We start from the raw sequence: 18,948 nt of genomic DNA on the forward strand, positions 1-18,948 counted from the left end.
GGCTAACTAGAGGATCCTGAAGCAACACCCAGGTAGAGACACAAAAGTGGGAACACAGGCACCATTAGGCTCAGTCCATTCTGACAGGTGGCAGGCTGACTGTTTGCACCAATTTATCAAGGGCCCATGCACATGCTTTTTATGATCTCTGAGCTTTGATCTCTCTCCTAAAACAGGGAGCTCAAGAATGTCCATGAGAGTGCCTCCAAGTCTCTCCAAATACCTATGTTATTATTACAGATGATAAACAGTAGTAGGAATAATATTTGGGGTTTGCACACTTACTCTCCAGACCTTGACATTCCCAGCTACAAGGTGACTTGAGAGACTACCACCTCCCCACCATTCTTCCACTTTTAATCCTTTCCTCCTAACAAGGTACTAAACTTGAAGAAACTAGAAAATAAATAGCTCACTGGCCTCTGACAGCAGGCTTGTGTGGGAGACTACAAAGCTTTCTAGAGATCAGTTAAGCAATATGGACTATGATTCAGCAATGCTATGTATTGTGTTATTGGGAGACTGAATGTTATAATCTATGGCTTAAACATCTTCATGAAGGACCTTTGCCTATTATAACAAAACTGTACAAAAGCTGCAGAAAAGACTACCACACCCCGAATAGGCCTTCTGACAGAGGCCCTGGAGTGCTTAATGACAGAGATAAGATAAATTCAGGTCTGGGGAGAGAAGAAATACATTCACAGAGGGATCAAGCTTAGCACCTTCGGGGTGGAGACCATAGCCCCAGGGCTATGGCTATCAGCTGCCAGGCTTGAACAGACCCTCACACCAAAGGGTGGGGGGGGGAAGACAGGCTTTGGGTTTGTGGTAAAAAAGCCTCTCATCAGAGGCAGGGAACACCCATCCTCTACTGTGCAGAGGAGCCAAGCTGTAGGGGCACCTACACTCTAGGAAAAGCTTATCCACAGCAGAGGGGTGTCATGGCCCATCAAAGCCCTCCCTCCCCCCCCCCAAGTGATATGGTGTCTTGGTTTGAAAAGACAGGTGTCTGCTAAGGAAGGCAGAAACCTCCCTTGAAATAGAAAAATGTAAACCACCCCACACACACACACATTATTATAATCTTGAAGTCAAGGGTCTCTCAGGCAAAGATATGGGAATAACAGTTCTTTACAAGGAAAATTATAATAAAAATGCAGTAGTACAAAAGAGAAAACCAACAAAAAAAACAAGCCACTGACAGAGTCAGAATACAACTTGACACCCTGTTAGTCAGGGTGTTGGTAGCAGTCCAATTAAATGATGGCTGCAGTCCTCCTAGAGTGACAGACAAAGTTCTGTTGAAGTAATGATCCTGTAGAAGGGCATAGCTTTCCTCTGAAGGTCTGGTGGTGTAGATAGGTCCAGTCTCTCTCCCTAAATTCAGTGGAGAAAGGCTGCTGTAGTGTTCCCAGTCTCCAAAAATATACAGGTTTAGATGCTTGGCTCCTCCCCCTGGGTGGAGCATCTCACAATGGGGTGATGTAATTTTATCAGTCATGTAATGAGACTCAATGGCCCATTAACAGAAGATATCCCTCTGGAGGAAGGATGGGTTGTGGAAGAGATAAAGAACACTGCCACACCTGGTTTTAACAGCTGGCCCATTAACAGAAGATATCCCACACTTATGAGAGATGGGTCATGAAAGAGATAAAGAAAACTGCCCCAGCTGGTTTCAACAGATAGTAAGAGGATACATACTTTTGGTTACATCTTGCATTGCAACCCAAGACATATGGGAAACATGTATGCTTATGAAAATTCAAAATTTTAGAAGCATATAATATGCTGAAGCAGGTGAAGGGGAAACAGAAATATATAGTTTATTTAGCAATTTTGTAAAAGTAGAAAAACAACTTCTAACAGATCACTTAAGAATGTAACTTGTTAGGTAGAAACAACTTGTAACAGAACACATAGGAATTTAGTTGCTAGGTAAAGGCCATAAAGATAAGATGTATATTGTGAAAACTTAGTAAAGCAGGACTTAGGTATTGTGAAAACCCAATAAAGCAGAACCTATGGCTTGAGAAACCAGCAGGAACCAGACTCCTGGTTTTGGCCAGGACAAACTGACCTGGGAGTTAGCCACACCTCTACTGCGCCTGCCCGGAAATGGGGGTCAAACAGCAAACACCTGATGAAGACATCTTACTTCATCAGAAGACCCTGTCTACAACCACCAGGAGGCATGGCACCACAGAAGACTAATTATAATATCAAGCGCAAGAAGGCAGAGAGTGGGTGGGAAATAGGCAGGCAAAGAGGTGTAAGCTTGTGGGATCAATCTTTATTTAAACCTGAAACCTATCTCAACCAGGCATGCATTTATGGTGGAAAATCTCCCATGCATCTTCTCCAGCTAGAAGTAAAACATATTTCTTTACAGTTTTAATTGTAAAGTCCTTACTCTGCAACACAAAAGGGGACCCCAGACCCTGCACCAGAGCGCTGCAACATGATGCAACAGATCCACAGTGTTGCAAGGGACAGTGTCAAACTGGCCCCCTGCAATGGAGGGACCTTGGCATTCTCACCTGGCCCAAACATTTATTAATCCCCTGGATTCTATACTTTTTGACATGGTGTGGCGGCAGGGGACCCTCACCACCAAGAAGACCAGATGGAGGGAAGCCATGAGACGTCATTGGGACCCTTGGATGGGTGATATGTTTCTACCTAACCCCCGTTCCCCTACCTCCCCCCCCACTTCTTTTTCTTTCTCTCTTTCTCTCTTTGCTTCTTTTACTATTAAATAACATATATCAATTTTCTGGCACCAATATCTAACCTCGTTTGGTTTTAATCACATTTTTTGTGTATATTTCAAACCTTTCTGGGTCTGATACATTTTATTCACAAAGGCTTAGTTTCCTTTGGTCTTCCATGTTAAACTGGTTCATAACATGTGTTTGCGTGTCAAGGTTTTGGTACTGGGGGAGATATGGGGTGGCTTCTCCAAGAAACTGCCAAAGCCTTTCCTATGTCCAGTGAAGCAAACACCAGCTGGCTCCGAGATGAACCAAGTCTGAGCCAATCAGTGACAGTGATAACACCTCTGTGATTGCATATATAAGAAGAGGAAAAAAAAGTTGTTGTGCAGAAGCAAATTGCAGCCAGAAAAGAGTGAAAATATGTGAGAGAAACAATTATGCAGACACTAAGGTTAGTGAAGGAGGTGCTCTAGCTGCCGGAGCAGAGATTCCCCTGCAGCTTGTGGTGTTAGACTGTGGTGAAGCAGCTGTCCCCCTGTAGCCCATGGAGGTTGAGTGGAGCAGATATCTACATGCAGCTCTTGGACAATCCCATGCCAGTGGATGTGCCCTGAAGGAGTCTGTGACCCCATAGGAAGACACTGCTGGAGCAGGCTCCTGGTAGAACCTGTGCACCTGTGGAGAGATGCCCATGCTGGAGCAGGGGAAGTAGTCCTCCCCCTGAGGAGGGAGCGGTAGAAACAACCATTCCCCATCCCCTTCTGCCACCAGGGAGAAGGAGGTAGAAAATTTGGCATAAAGTTAAAGCCTAGGAAGAAGGGAGGGGTGCGGGGAAGGTGTTTTTTTTTTTAAGAATTGGATTTACTTCTCATTATCTTACTCTGATTTGATTAGTAATAAATTCAGTTCATTTTTCCAAGTCAGGTCTGTTTTGTCTGTGATGGCAATGGGTGAGTGATTTCTCCCTGTCCTTATATCAACCCAGGAGCCTTTCATTATATTTTTACTTCCCTGTCCTGTTGAGGAGGAGAGTGATAGAGTGGCTTAGATGGACAGTGTCCAGACAAGGTCAAACCACAACATGCTACTAATTATAGGACCTGTCTACCATTCATCCCAAGATGCTTTTGTCATTAATCCTAATTTGCAGTAGGGATAAGATTATGATTAGACATAGACTAATGAGCCAAATAATTTCCAAAATGTCCAAAAAGAAAAAGCCTAGATATACCATGCACACAATAGTCCTAGAAGCTGAAGTCAGGATTTGAATAGGATATCCCAAATCTGCAGCTGTATGATTCAGCATTCTGGATGCAAAAAAATCTGTACATACATTATAATGTAGTATAATGTATTATATACCAAATCAGGTTTGGGTAGAACAGAGGCAATTCTGGAACTAAAATCCAAGATCAATCCGATTATGTATATCATTAAAAGCATAGAAGCAACTACTGGAAGTATGACTGAACTGGAGCTATTTCTACATGCTTAGGAGTGTAATGCCACTAGACACAGAACTTATCAGACAACAGACAGGGCACACCCAGTGCCACCAGTCAATGAGTGGAAAAATACTGAAGTTTTGTATTTTCTCCCTCCTTTTTTTGGTGGGTGGACAATGGGTTGGAGGACTGCCCCTTTAGCAAAGTGACATCCTAAGTGTAATTACTGGAAATGCAGTCACCATACAATTCCCTCTTCATGATATATTGAGAAATAACTGCATTCCACCAGGTTGCATGGCATCACACCATTGATGTGTTATCAGCAGATGTTTTCTTTGACACGTGCTGCAGTCCAGTTCATGAATACACACTTTTTAGTGATGGTACTTAGTGTTATAAATGTGTATTGTGATGTTGGCTTTTTGCAAGTATTAAGATTAATGTTATATATATAATGCCAGAATGGCTTTTGCTGTGTGAATGTAGTTTTTTTCTTTTTCTCCTGCTATTAGCAAGAATTTAGGCGTAGGTGGATATAGTGTGTTCTAACTGCAGGATAACCTCCAGTGAACAGATGATGGGGCCCAGGCTACTATCAATGCTCACTGCCTGTGGAAGAAGGAGCCAAAGCTCAAATCAAAACATGATAAGAAATGAATTAAAACTGCAATGCCAAGAAATGTGCATGCTCTAAAAAGGAGGACCCAAGGAGTGGCCATGCAAAAGAGTTCCTGGAAAAGTTTGAATATGCATGAAATCCATGCAGTAGAATGGTATATAAAGGGTGTTCCCAAGACACCAGGTGTGCTCTTGGCAGAGCACCAAGGCACCCGGCCGTTACTCTTTGCTTTATTTTCTGTGTCTCTTATTGTCTTTATTAAACCTTTTAAATTTTACCAGGAGAGTGAACCTCATTTTTCACATTAGGATATGTACCAGAGAAGACAGTGAGGCAGAGATATCAAGAACCCTAAGGCTATGTTGAGAATAAAGGTTGAAAGAAGACATTTTTTCCAGGCTACAGCATATTTTTCCATAAGAAAGAGATTAGCCAAGACCATATTTGCCTCACATAAAGCTTCAGACTCCTAGTATACTCATCCAGAACAATGCACCTGAAAATTTGATTAAGGATTTTCCTGGCAGGCAAAATTCCAATCAGATTGTCTGACACCAGGAACAGTGAGGTGACTTCTAACCCAAAATGATGAATAAAAAGGCAAAAGCACTCCCTCTGAAGATCTAAAACTGCAAGCGGTTAAGAGGTAGATAGAGGTAACAGAGGCAACAAAGCTATGTAGCGGCAACTGTACAATAGAAGAGACTAATAGAAGAGTGTCATGAAGAAACTGAAGAGCATTTTTTCAGAGAAGGATGACATCAAATGTTTTGAGGGAATAAGTATTAAAATGTATAGAGCAAGTGGATAAAAATGTAAATAAATGCAGCAAATGTTCTTCTGGCACAACCAAAACTTAAGATAGCATTAGCAAAGTGCAGTGCTGAAGAGGCTCTGAATGACAAAGCATGACTCAGTAGTTGTCCTTAGGAGAAAATGGTGGCAATAAAGATACACAGGTCACAGTGAAGCTGGTTAACAGTGATGAGAGAGCCTTTTACCACAAACAGTTATGAAAAAGGAATCAAGAGAAATTACCAACTAAAGCAACAATAGTTGAGAAAACAATAGAGACAAAAGAAGTCCTAGCTGGACTGCTGAACCACACCTATAAGACAAGGCTGCTACCAATTCCCCTTTCCAAGGTCTCTCTCCTACCAATGGCAGGTTTCTGATATTTCTGTTTTCACCAGCTGAGAAGAAAAATATGTTACAAAATCATGTATCAATTGAATTTAACAAACTATAGAGTCCAGCAATAATTTTCTTTGTGCTTCATGCCACTATTATGGCAACAGGGCTTTGTTCCCCTCTCCATGTACACTGTGATTTATTGTATCAGAAACCACATCCGGAAGTTATAATATTGTTATTTCACTAGCAATACCTTCCTGTATTGCTGTTTTAAGGACAAATAAACAGTGAGCCACAGCATCCTGTAGCTGGACAATAATGAGGCTGATCACTCAGGTATTAGCCTTATTACCCATATCTTTTTCGGTTTTGAAATATCTATGTGCATATAGAGCCTAAGTCTTGAAAAATTCTCCAGCCAAGAGAAAAAGTCTCGTAGCCTAAAGTTAGACACAATAGGAACAGCTGTATTCTTGCTCAGGGATCTCTGCCACTGAGAAGGAAAACGCCCTGAATCCCGTTGACTTTTTTTCGCGGTGGGGAACAAGGGTTTGCTGAGGAAGCAAAGGAAACGACAAACGGCCACCCCGCAGCCCGAACACCCCAGTCCCAGCCCCGGTTTTTTTGAAGGCGCGGACGCCCTTTGTCAGCTTCGAGCTGCCATAGGGACCGCAGTGCGGTCTGCGCCACGCCCACCCGCCACTGTCTCCGGGCAGAAGGTCTCAGCGACGCTAGATCACTGCCGCAGCCCCTCCACCCCAACAGTGGTCTTTCCCCCTTTGCCCACTAGACGCTCCTGGGGATGGACAGTGGGGCACGGTACACGTCGAGCCGACTGCGGATCTCTGTGCGGGCGGCAGCGGGGAGCCTCAGGGGGACCGGCCCGCAGTCGCTGACCGCTCGCACCCGACGGAGGGGCTCCGAGTCCGGTAGGACGGGAGGTCCGTGCGCGCAGATGGGATGAAGAGTCCCTCGTGCAATAAAAAGAAACCAGAGATCTAGATTTGGCAGCTTATGTGTCTGTGCCGTGCGTGTGTCGCCCCGATCATAGGCAAGGAGCGGCCAGGCCCCCCCACTCCGCCGGCCGAACCCGGTCAGCGCCCCCGTAGGCCTCGCGCGTAAGGGGAAGAAAATGGGGAGCTACTCCCTGCCCTCTGAGGGGAAGGCGTCTGGGGGGTGGGGGCTCAGGCGCTGCCTGCGTCGGTCCCGCTCCCCGCCGTCTCACCTCGCTCGATATTGGCGATAGCCCGCTGCAGATGCTCTTCGGTCACCAGCTCGCCAATAACCACCAGCAGGTAAAATTTACTGTCCAGGAAGCGATGCGAAAGGCTGGGCGAGAGGGACGTGGGGTTTGGGATGCTACAGGAGGCTTCTGAATCCATTTCCACCACCACCACCACCACGGCGGCTATCGCGGGCGCCTCACTCCTTCGCTTCGCGGCTCCGGGGTGCTGGGAGAAGAAAGGCCGTTCCACAGCTGCTCCGCAGGAAGCAGGGAGTGAGGGTGTACGGGGAGGCGGCGGCGCTTTTATATGGAGACGGTGCAGGGGAGGGACCTGGAGAAGAGGGGGAGAAGGAAAAGGGGCGGGGAGGGGGGGGGGGTGGAGAGGGATCCGGCGCGTCCCAGCACCGCCACTTCTCCAGCATGCATAGCTGATGTCATCTGCGGCAAATGCTCCCCGCGGCGGCCCCCGGAAGCAGGAAGAACGCAGGGGGAGAACAATTTCTCGAGGGGCCGCCACAATGGTGGCCTTGAGGTGCACCCCGACCTTCCACGTGACCCCTCCGCCTGTGCTCCCCTGGCCGGCGCAGGTCCGTCGTCCCTCACATATACAACCTTCTCTTTTGCCCTCCTGCTGTCTTACCCTATCTTACCAGACCCTCACTGCTATCTTGGACATCTCCCACTCCTCGAGGCTCTCCCAGGATCTCAGCCTTGAAGCATCATGGCCGTGCCATGAGGCTCCAGCTGAAACCCTGATGCTGGATTAAAAAAGCAGCTCCACTGTGCAAGGCTGTCAGGAAAATTAATCCACAAACACCAGAGGTTTATGTCCAAAAAGGAGACAGAGGAGTACTTTTACTTTATTTGAATAAAGGGAGAGGCCATGGGGCATTCCCCTGGGGTCTCTCAAATTTTTGGAGGGCGCAGCCTCCTTTTTATCCTAATTTCCCGGCCGTATGTCCCTCTCTCTTTCCCCATTGTCTGAGGTACTTGAGAGGTACAGACTTCCTGGAATGCCTGATATCTAAGATTCCCCTCTAATGTATAACCCCCCTATTAACTCTTGTGGAATTTATGGTGTTTCCCCAGTGTCCCTTTCATCTTTCACTCAATCAGTGGAATCCATCCCATTGTTTCTTTTATCTCTCAGTGATAGTTTCATCAGCAGATCCACAGCTTGTTTGTAATGACAAACCCGTCATTCCTCTCAAAGGCGGAGTCCAGTCTCCTGCATCTTTCTGTGGCAGTGCAACAAAATTTTAGCTGTATTTCCCTCTCTCTTGGCAATCTAAATATTCTTGTTACCTTTTCTGTTTTGTTTCAAAGCAGTTCACTTAATGAGATAGTAAAAACATAGGTTTTCTGCACATTCAGGTATAGATATAGATATAGGTATAGATATATGACTCATGCCAGAAAAACACTGTTTCTGGACAAGCTACTTATGCCCATACTCTGAAAGCTCCAGAGGTTCAAAGGGCTTTGCGTAACTAATTTTGACTGGGCTCAAGCAATTCCAGGGAGAACTGGTATCAGAAAACATCTACAATTACAAAAAAACATTACTCTTGATTATCATGTAAAAGTTAGATATCTGCTCCCCAATATTCAGAGACCCATCGAAGAGAGAAATTCAGTCACCTCCTAAAAGTTTTTAATTGTCATCTAAAAGGGAATAGAGCAGTCTGAGATAAATCAGCCTTTCTAAGATGTTCCCCTCACTTTACTGACAGATGCCAGGCACTGGTTTACACTAAGCATCTTGTTTATATTGATGCCTAAAGGTTTTTAGCTTTTTCATCTATTTGTAACTTTGTAGATTTGTAATATATAGCTGTATAGTTTCTAGCACTTTCTTACACTTTGGAACAGTAGTTACCCTTTCTCACATGTCACACTCTTGAAATTCTATTTACTCTTATTTCCAAGAAAATAATTTCTAAGATGGACATCCTGTTTTGCATCAGCATTTAGGAGACATAAGAAGATATAGGGCTAAAAACCCCTTGGAGGGAGTACAATAAGGCAGGTCCAAGGGTGGGTTACCAGGACAACCGGTCTCCTATTTGGATGTACTTGCTAGATATACTAATTGGTTAAACTTATAAAACTTGTGAAAATTCGATGCTGCAGGTAAGCATAGCTATAATTTGTGCACCTGAAAGCTTTCATTAATGAACTGCTCTTTACATTACTACTTTTAATATTGTTTAGAAAGTTTGTCTTCTGATTCTAGGCAACAATATGGCTAAAGTGATGCAGGAGAAATCTCACTGTGACCTATGAAAGGATATAAATTTTTATAGCCTGTTTTTTTTTAAGATAACCTCTGGTCCATGACTGAGAAGACACTTCCTCTGTGTATAGCTCCTTCCAGTAATGACTGCTCAAATTTCCTGCTTGCTCCTCAGAAACAGAGTACTTACCTGGATGAACCAATTCATCAGTCCTGTTTCTTAGAATATATACTTTGTTTCAGGGCACACTGGACTAGTTCAAAACAGCATGTCTTATTTGCCTAGAGGAATCTGCAAAGATTAAAATGTTGTTGTAGGTTCTGGTTAATACTAATGTTATATCTGCCTATAGCATCTAGTATTTTTAATATGAATAGTTCTTCTGCATAAATATAGCATTGACAGCCTTGATTAATATGGTGTGATGTGTTTGGATGTTGCATCCAAAGTAGACTATTTTTCTGAGCTACCATCACATTGAAGGTTCTACACTGTTGACAAGCATTTTTACAGCCATCTGGTGGCCGTGATGACACGGTGATAAAGAGCAGTGATACTCATTCTTCAGTAGAGCTGACACTGCTAACAGAACAAATGCAATGGCATAGATATAGAAGAACTAGTAGTAGTTCCAAAAGTATTAGTGGCAAGGTATGAATGATAACAGTGTTGCTTTATAGGTGTAATAAATTATGTGTAAATAAAAATTCGTAAAGATATAAATAAGATGTATATATATTGAAATAATAAAAACCCAAAGATGTGTATATAAAAAAGGAAAAACCCTCCTTCCAAGCCTGGCCGGGAGTTCTTCTCCGAAGGCAAAGGATTGCAGCCAACACCCAGATAACGAACATTAGCTCGGAAAATAGACAGGATGAGAGCCATCAAGGACAACAAAAGGACTAGCTCGGAGGAGGAACCCAACTCTGGACCTGACCGATGTCCCTGCAGATCTCGGTTGGGAAACAATCAAAGTTGACAAAGACGAGCCTCAGAAAAGTATCCGCTGCTAGTCCTGAATCGCCCACCTGTCAGACCAGTGTTGGAGATACAATCACTGGAAACAAAGGGGGAGACTCCGCCGAGATTTCCATCGGCACCAACCCCGGATCACACCACTTCTGCCTTGATAACCCAAAATTAAAATACATACAGAGTCTCTTTACATATGAGGAGACTCTGTCCGGACACTGGTTAGGTCTATTTTTCCAAGCCAGGAAATCCATTCACCGAACAATCAAGAACACTTGGTGAATGGAGCCTGCTTGGAATTTTAGCCTGAGGACTTAAAAATCCTATAAAACCCCAATCCTGAGAGCGCTCAGACGTGGATTTGGGAACCCTACACCTCGGGTGTAGACCCTGTCCACCCAGCGCTGCGCTGACCATTTTTATTGTGGTTTTTTTCTCTCATTGTTATTCTTTGCTGTTTATTAATAAATTTCTCTCTTTGATTTTATCCCAAATTTGCCTTTGCATTTATAACATAGGTACTCCGTTTGTCTTAGCCCAGCTATGATTTGGTGTTTCTTTGATGAGTCTGGCGATTTCCACGAGGTGGTATAGATGTCTACCTAGAAATAAGGTCTACTCCTCTGTGACCATGTCTTATATGATCACTGCCCTAACAGTCTGTATTCTAGTTATAGTGATATCAAAATTGGTTGGATAGAAACTTTCTAACACAGTTTTGAGTATTATAAAACAGGCATTCTTTATTGCAGCATGCTGGTCACTTAGAGGATCCTTCCTCTTATCAAGTGCCCTGAGCATTGGTTAAACAGTTTTTGTCATACACACTGATCACATATTCATTAGCTATCCCTGCTTACTTGACGTATGTGTATTACTTTATTTTACATAGTTGCACCCCTTATCAGAAGTTCTTATATCGTTCTTTGGGGTCTGTCTTCAACATCCAGTGGCCTTTTTAGGTGGCTGTTTCTCGACCCCTGCTCTTGAGTAAGCACAATATCGTTGTTTTGCATCACTTCTACTTTGTCAGCCTTGCAGAGCTGAGCTGGCATCCTGCTTGCATTTTGCATTACTTTTGTTTTCCCAAGTTACATCCTTTATCTACTTCTTCAAGGCTGTGCTGTTCTGTTCTACTGTCCTTTTCAGAGTAAAATGCTATTCTGTTCTACTATCCTTATAATATACTAATATATAAATATAATAATTATAATAACATAACATAACATAACATAACATAACATAACATAACATAACATAACATAACATAACATAATATAATAAATAGTAGTGCTTCCTGGACATAAAAGTAAAACAATTACTTGCCTCAGAAGCAGAGCACATTAAATGCATTACTCTGAGAAATGCATGCCAGTATACAATGTAACGTGCCGGCTGTGGCTGGGGAGACAAAGAATCCACAACCCGTGCTCCAGCTGCTCATTAGACAAACAGCTTCGTTTATTATTCACGTGATAAATGTGGCATTGGATAAAAATTCGTGAAGGAAAATGAAGGAATATATGTTATATGTATGATAATGTAAAGATATAAAAAAGTAGTATGATCTAAAGATTCCTTCCCGAATCAAGCGGTAACGATTCACTCAGACGGTAACGATCCACGGTGACGCTTATCAGCCCAAGATAAAGAGCAGGACACGGGCAATCAAGCCAGACAATGAGAGTAGCCCGGCTGAGATATCCATCTGCTTCACACCAGACCTGGACACTCCACCCCGGGAGTCCACCCAAAAGATGCAATCAGAAGGCACCCAGAACCATTCGCATGTGAAAGGACTCTGCCCAGTTGACTATTGACTCAGCTCGACGGATCCGGGAAATCTATTCAACCGCACATCTAGACTCTTTGTTAGACAGTGCTTACTCCGGGTTTTGCCTCAGGATACGAAAATCCCTATAAAAACCCTGGACTGCGATTCCTCCTTCGTGGATTTGGGAAAATCTGTACCTCTGGGTATAGACCCCTGTCCACCCGGCGCTGCGCTGATTTATTTTATTGTGGTTTTTTTTCTCTCGTTGCTTGTGGTTGAAATTGTTTTATAATAAATTGCTTTTTATATTAACTTTATTTTGCTATCCCGTTTATAACATTCAGAACTCACTTAAATACTCAATGCAAATTTCCCAGGCTAGACAGCCATTGGCTGATACTTCTCTCCCTGCCCAGCATCCTGGACAGTGGTGTGCAGTGGTTCATACATAAATTAGGCTAGCCAAACTAGATTTGTGTTATGTCTAGATTTATTTTGTCCAGTCCAGACGAGCTGCACTGTGACACTACTGCAACAATTCACCCTTTTCGGTTAAATTAAAAAATATAAAATGCTCTCTGTTATCAACAAGAGCCCTTTGCAGATATGATAACAGGGACAGCATGGGTTCAATTTGAGTGAAGTTTTCTAATTAATTTGACCAACTTAGTTCTCTTCAGCTAGCAACATGCTTTGTGTATTAAACTGAGTTTGCAACACTCATTTCCAGGAGCTGGCAGGTAAGATCACAATCCTTCAAGCTAACATGCCACGGGTTAACTAATTATTGTTACAAGTTACAACTTAACATTAAAAAACAAGAAACTGTTTAAAACTGAGATTATACTTGAACTCTATTGTCTCGGTTTTGAAAGACAGGTGTCTGCTAGGGAGGGCAGGAGCTTCCCTTGGAATGAAAATGTAGATCCCCTCCCTCCGAATTATTATAATTTTGAAATCAAGGGCTCTCAGGCAGAGATCTGGGGATAGGAATAACAGTTCTTTACTACTATGTATAATGAGGCACACAAACAACAATAAATACAGCATTAGCAAGAAAACAGAACCAGGGGCCCCGTGACAGCCTTCTCGGCTGAGACGGGAGAGGATGGAGGAGAGGCTTTGCTTCACAAACCCCCTCAGGCAGGCAGTTCCAGTGCTCCTCCAGGGCTCTGAGGAACAGTCAGCTGGAACAGCAGGGATGAGCTGAGATCCCGGCCCGGTGGATGAGGTGTATCAGCAGCTCCGCAGTGGTGGCTGGCACTGCCACGTCCTGGCAGGACAGGGGGTGCAAGACCCAGCAACGAAGAGGGGAGAAGGAGAAGAAGCAGCAGCAGCTCCCTCTGGGTGATGGCGAATTCCCTTCTATCCACAGCAAGAGGTCTCGGCAAAGTGTCCTTCTCTGTTGCAATGTGGCTCGGGGGAGACAAAGAGTTACATTGTCCCACCCCAAACCCCTTGTGAAGGATGGCCCCGGTGTTCTGATTTGGTTTGAGTCCCTGGGGGGTTCTCCCTTGTTGTGTTTCTAATGGTCCCTGACCCTGAACTCCACCCTCAAGGGTGGAGTCCCTCAAAAGTCCTGTCCCTCAAAAACCCCTGCTGTGCCTCTGTTCGGGGCTCTTTGTTCTGGATCTGAGTTTGTTCCCATGCTGAATAAATTGTTTCATGAACAAAGGCCCATCTTGTTGGTGCTCCATGCTGGTCCCCAGAATCCTACTGCTTCCCTGGATGAGATCCTGAGGCTACTGACTGCAACACTTCTCCGAAGATGAAGAAGCCCGCTACACTGTTCCCGCCCTCCTCTTTTCCTGCCCCCCTTCCCCCCTGGGCCCAGCTGAACTCTTTGTGTTTCTCAAGTACCCACCAAGTACCCGCAGGCAGGTTTTTCCCGCCCCACAACTAATGGGTAAAAATTCCACAGGTGAGCCAGAACTAAAAGAAGGACACCTAACCCCCAACATCTATAAACAAACAAAAACATTCAGCATTTAGAACTGTGAGAAAAACCCATCTTATCAGAAAAACAATTTGTAAACAAACAGTTTTAAATGAATTGTCCTTTTCAAAAGTCTCTGATTTCCATGAGGTAGATGAATGTAGACACAATATTTTATTTAAAGCTTGTTTGCACAACCCAGGGTACAGCTTACAGCTCAGCTTACAGCTTAGTGACCTTGAAGTCACTGGGAAGAACAACCCAGGGTACCGCTTACAGTGACCTTGAAGTTGCTGTGAAGAATATAAACGAAGGAGAAGATGATGAGCAGGATGCAATAGCCAAGAGCAGTTTTGCTTAAGCCACATGAACACTGGAAAAACCCTATAAGAATGTACTGAGTTATGCAATAAACAAAGTTCACTTTTACCTCTATGAGGACTCTGAATATTCCAAGCGGTTTTCCTTTACCTGGTGGCCTGAACTGGGATTCTAAGCAGGTCAACAGCTCGAGCAGATTCGCACAGCAGGTAGAGGTGAAAGTGGATTGGAGCTGCGAGAGCAGGTTTCACACAGCAGATGGACTTTGGAAGCGAATCTAAGCTGTGGAAAATGGGGAGATGGAGGAGTCTGAGCAAAGACCGAGGGCTAGTCAGCATTGGCACTAAGGTAGGAAGGGTCACTCCCCCCCGTCAGTGGCTCCTAGCATGAATGTTGAATTTGCAGCAGCACAAAAACTGCTTCAATGTATCTTCGTTAAACGAGGGGAAGCAGTAAAGGATAAAGACATGGGAAAGCTCGTTGTATGGGCTAGAGAGAACAGGTACTTGAAAGTGCCTCCACTGCTATTCGTAGTGGAAGAATGGAAAGAAATAGGAGATTTGTTGTGGGAAAAAACAATTACAGGGAAAAGCAAGGACATTCCGTCTTACGGCCTGACTTGGCAGATTGTAATTAATACCTTAAAAGACATGAAAGCAGAACCTACCGAGGCTGTGAGCCCCGTAATTCTACCTACATCACAGCAGCAGCCATCTTTACCTCCCACTGCTGGGCGAACATTCTTGGCAATGATGCCCTTGGAGAGAGGGGGGGAGAGTCAGAGAGAAGAAAATAAGGAGGTGTCCAATGTTTTTAAATTAATTGTGGACATACAGGGACAAGATATTAAGCCTACCTTTGAAGAGAAGCCAAATTTACATCAGTTTCCACCCGAAGCAGGGGGAGCATGGGGGGAGCACTGGAGTATGCTCAGAGAGCAAAGGCACCCCCATGGCGGAGGCACTGCAGAAGAAGCTCCAAGGCCATGCTGAACAAATATCAGCAACTACAGAAACAGTTGGGCAGAGCCATGGTGGCTCAGACAGCTTCAAAGGGAGACAAAATAGTCAAAAAATCGCTAACTATATGGTATCTAGTTCGAAATTCATTACTGTAATTAAAGGTTGATAAGTTGCAATGGTCACCGCTGCTACCACCTGGCCCTGAGAAGCTCTTTGCTTAACATAGTCTGTTTTTGTAAAATGGTGTCCTTTTCCCTCTGTCTGCGAACAACGAGAGAAATATTGAGAGAAATAACTGCGTTTGTTAAAGTTAACTTTGTGAGGTTTTTTTCTCCCCGTTTTTCCCCTCTGTGAGTGTATGTAAGGGATAGTAAAGACTTCACTCGAACCTTTTAGAGATAGCAGCAGAGCAGGCCAGTTCACCCCCCTGCTCCCTCTCCAAGAAGTGCCGGGATAGTACCCAGTTAGTTAAAAAGTCATGATTCGTTATTTTCTTAGTGTCTTTATATACCCTTTTAGAGTTAATTTTCTGTTTTTAAGTAATTATGAGTTCTTGCCGTTTTAGAGTTTTACTGGAGAAATTATTGCGACCCTTTAGGAAATTCAAAAAACCCCTCTTTAGAAATGTTTAGAGATAATATTAACAGAAGTAAAAAGTTATCTTGCAATAATTAGTTTTAAAACCTAATGTCAAAATATTGAATGATTTACAGCTACTAATAAAACAACCTTCCAATTAATGTTATCTACAGAAGATATTCATGGTTTAAAAAATAATTAGCTAGGAGAACTTCACTGAACAAAACAAAGTTAAGTTAACCATATATTACCCATTTGCTTGTTTTTTCCACAATTTTAATAAGGTGATTTCAGTGTGAGCCTTTTTGCTATAAAAAACACATGTAACAGCATATATACCGATTTGGACTTTGGATTTGTCATGGGGTTAGTTTACCTTTAAGAAAGTTAAAGTTGCTAGGGACTCCTGGGAGTCTTTTCTCCTGACCAATTATCGGTCATTGCTGAGAATTAACAGCAGTTTTAGCTATTGAAAAGTAGAATCAACTTGTGAACCCCACCTTAAAGTGTACAACCAGAAGTCTGTGGGGCTCTTTGTTTCCTGACTGTGAAGGGTGGCGGAGCTCCGGCTGGCCTCCGGTTCCCTGCCCAAGCCATGTGGCCGGGCGGGGGCCGGGCCTGGCCCGCCGCGTCTCTCGTCTCCCGGCCGGGAGATGGGGCTTGCCCCGGGCCAGGTTGGGCTGGGCCGGGCCCAGCCCGATCTCTGGTTCAGCTGGAGGTTTTGCTGTAATTACATTCACTAGAAAACTGCCGAGTGAAGAAGGAGAGGAGCTCTGAGCCTGCTGCAAGCAGAGACGGTGACTATGTTTTCCAGAGCAGCTATGAGGAACTTTCTATCGCAGATGGCTCCAGCTCTTGTTCAGCAGAGATCACCGAACCATCTACAAAAGCTTGGGCAAGATTTTAACTCTTTCTTATCCAGATAAGACTTGCGGATTAATCTTTTCATCCAGAAAGAAAAGAGGAGAGTGATCAACATGAAAAGAGACTTTATAAACTACTAGTGGCAAGAAAGAAAAGAGACTTCAAGAAAGGTAGAGAATTAAGAAGATGCTTTAATTAAGCTGAAATATCTTTCTGTTAAAACTATGGGGATGGACAGTGAAGTCCTGAAAAGAACTCTTTTAATTCATGATAGAGTATGGGGAGGAATAGAGTGTTCAAAGTGTAAATTTGAGAAAAAGTAGAGTAATTATGGTATAGTGAAGTGCTGGGAGATTTGAAGCCTTGAGAGGCAATGAGAAAACTGTTTTCTAGTAAAGCGCACAGAAACAGATGAAGAATACTTTTTGCCTTTGACTAACTTATCCTTAAAAATGCTATCCCCAAACTAATGACCCATAACACATTTCAGAGTGATGTGAAATGGGAGGAGTGAGCTTTGATAACAGCAGCTCTGAGCAGCTGATATCAAAGAAACAGAAGACTATAACAAAATAGCTTTCTTGTGAGAAACTCCATAAATTAACAGAAAGGAACTTCTGTTTCTCTACAGAAACTGAAGAAAAGACTATAGAAAAATTGGGACTGTTTAAACCATCAAAATTCTGAAGTTTTTGTCTCTGTTGTAATGTGAACAAAAGAATGGTGAGCAGTGAGAAATGAAAAGGTTTTTCTAAAAGTTTATTCTGGTGTTCTTATTCTTGTAGTTTGTCAATAAACTTTCTTTACTCCTTTTAAGTTTTATGCCTGGTTTGCTCTTATTTTAATCCATATCTCACAGCAAGAGATAAATAATTCTTTTTTTTCCCCTTTTTGTTAATTACTGGTTCAAAACCACGACAGGATTTTAATTAGAAGTTAGACTTGATGGTTCTGAAAAGTGCTACAAAAGCTGAATGGCAACTTGCCAAATCCTGTGTTGTTGTGGCTTTTCTCTAGTAAGACTGCACTTTAAAAATCCTAACAAACTTAAGCATCTACCAGGCAAATTCCTGCTACGAATAAGTATTTTCAGTAACATCTGCAGTTATTATGAGTTATTCTCAAAGCCAAATTACATAAAATCATAATGTATGTTACATCTTTTCAATCTCTATAGTAAATTCATATTGCTGTTATATTGTGTTCAAAAGGTATATACCAAACTTTCAGTTGCCTTTTTTGTAATAATAGAGTAAGATTGAGTTATGTTTTCATTTGATACAAAATAAGTGTTAATAAAATTAAGCAAAGTTATGTTTCATTAAGTCTGACTGTTCCTAAGTGAAGCTTTATTACTTTAGTATTCTTTTGAGGTTAAGTTTTACTATTTCCTTCTGTCAAAGTTAATTTCTGCCAAGTTTGAAATTTAAATTGTCTCATGTTTTGTTAAAAAATACTTGTCTAAATTGCAAAGTATAGTTATTTTCCTAGAGACGGGGATGACTACGACTGAAACAGCTGTGATGGAACACTGATAAACACCTCCTTGTAGGTAGAAGATACAGTCTGTTGCATCCTTCATTTCATCGAAGGTTTAATTTATTTGTTGCAATCTCTGCTGTTTTTGTTTTCTATAGGTAACACAAAAGAATAATGACTGTTATTTACTAGGAAATTTACAAGTTTTTTACCTTATTTCATTTTTAGTCATTAAGACATGAATGTTCTAAAAAGATTATCTTGATTTTCTCAAACACTGCTGACATATTCATTGTATAATGTGAATTTATGGATTTTTTTGTGATGAGCATTATCTATAGGGTGTCATTGTTGTATTTATAGCCAGCTTCTCATATATTTAACACATCTTTGTGTAATTACCTTTTAGCCATGTGTCATGTGAGATCTTTTAGTTTTCTAACTGCAGATGCATCTCTGCAAAGAATCTATACAGCTGTTCCTATACAGAGGTTTTCTAGGTTGTTCTTTTTTTACTCCTTCCCTTGTTTAAGAAGACTTGCTTTTGCCTAATCCAGTGTAGCTTTATTATTTTTCAATGCTTCCAGAATTCCAGGAAAATGTATCGTTGCTGAAAGTCAGCTGCCACGAGAGAGGCTTCAGGCTAAACCAACTGCTAAATGGTTTGATTGG

At 42.7% G+C, this 18,948-nt stretch overlaps 1 protein-coding gene across 1 annotated transcript in view; it reads right to left on the reverse strand.

Moving 5' to 3' along the window:
• LOC131591459 (microtubule-associated protein 1B-like) overlaps positions 1-7,576 on the reverse strand; it is an 83,803-nt gene extending 76,227 nt beyond the window's left edge. Inside the window, exons 1-2 of the mRNA XM_058862183.1 lie at positions 7,555-7,576; positions 7,150-7,375 (exon numbers count right to left, since the gene is read on the reverse strand). Coding sequence (XP_058718166.1) covers positions 7,150-7,375; positions 7,555-7,575 — 247 coding nt within the window. The 5' untranslated portion in view covers position 7,576. The remainder of the gene's footprint in view (positions 1-7,149; positions 7,376-7,554) is intronic.
• Between the last annotated feature and the right edge of the window lie 11,372 nt (positions 7,577-18,948).

Source organism: Poecile atricapillus, chromosome W (assembly GCF_030490865.1).
Source record: "Poecile atricapillus isolate bPoeAtr1 chromosome W, bPoeAtr1.hap1, whole genome shotgun sequence".
In the NCBI taxonomy this organism is placed as follows: domain Eukaryota; kingdom Metazoa; phylum Chordata; class Aves; order Passeriformes; family Paridae; genus Poecile; species Poecile atricapillus.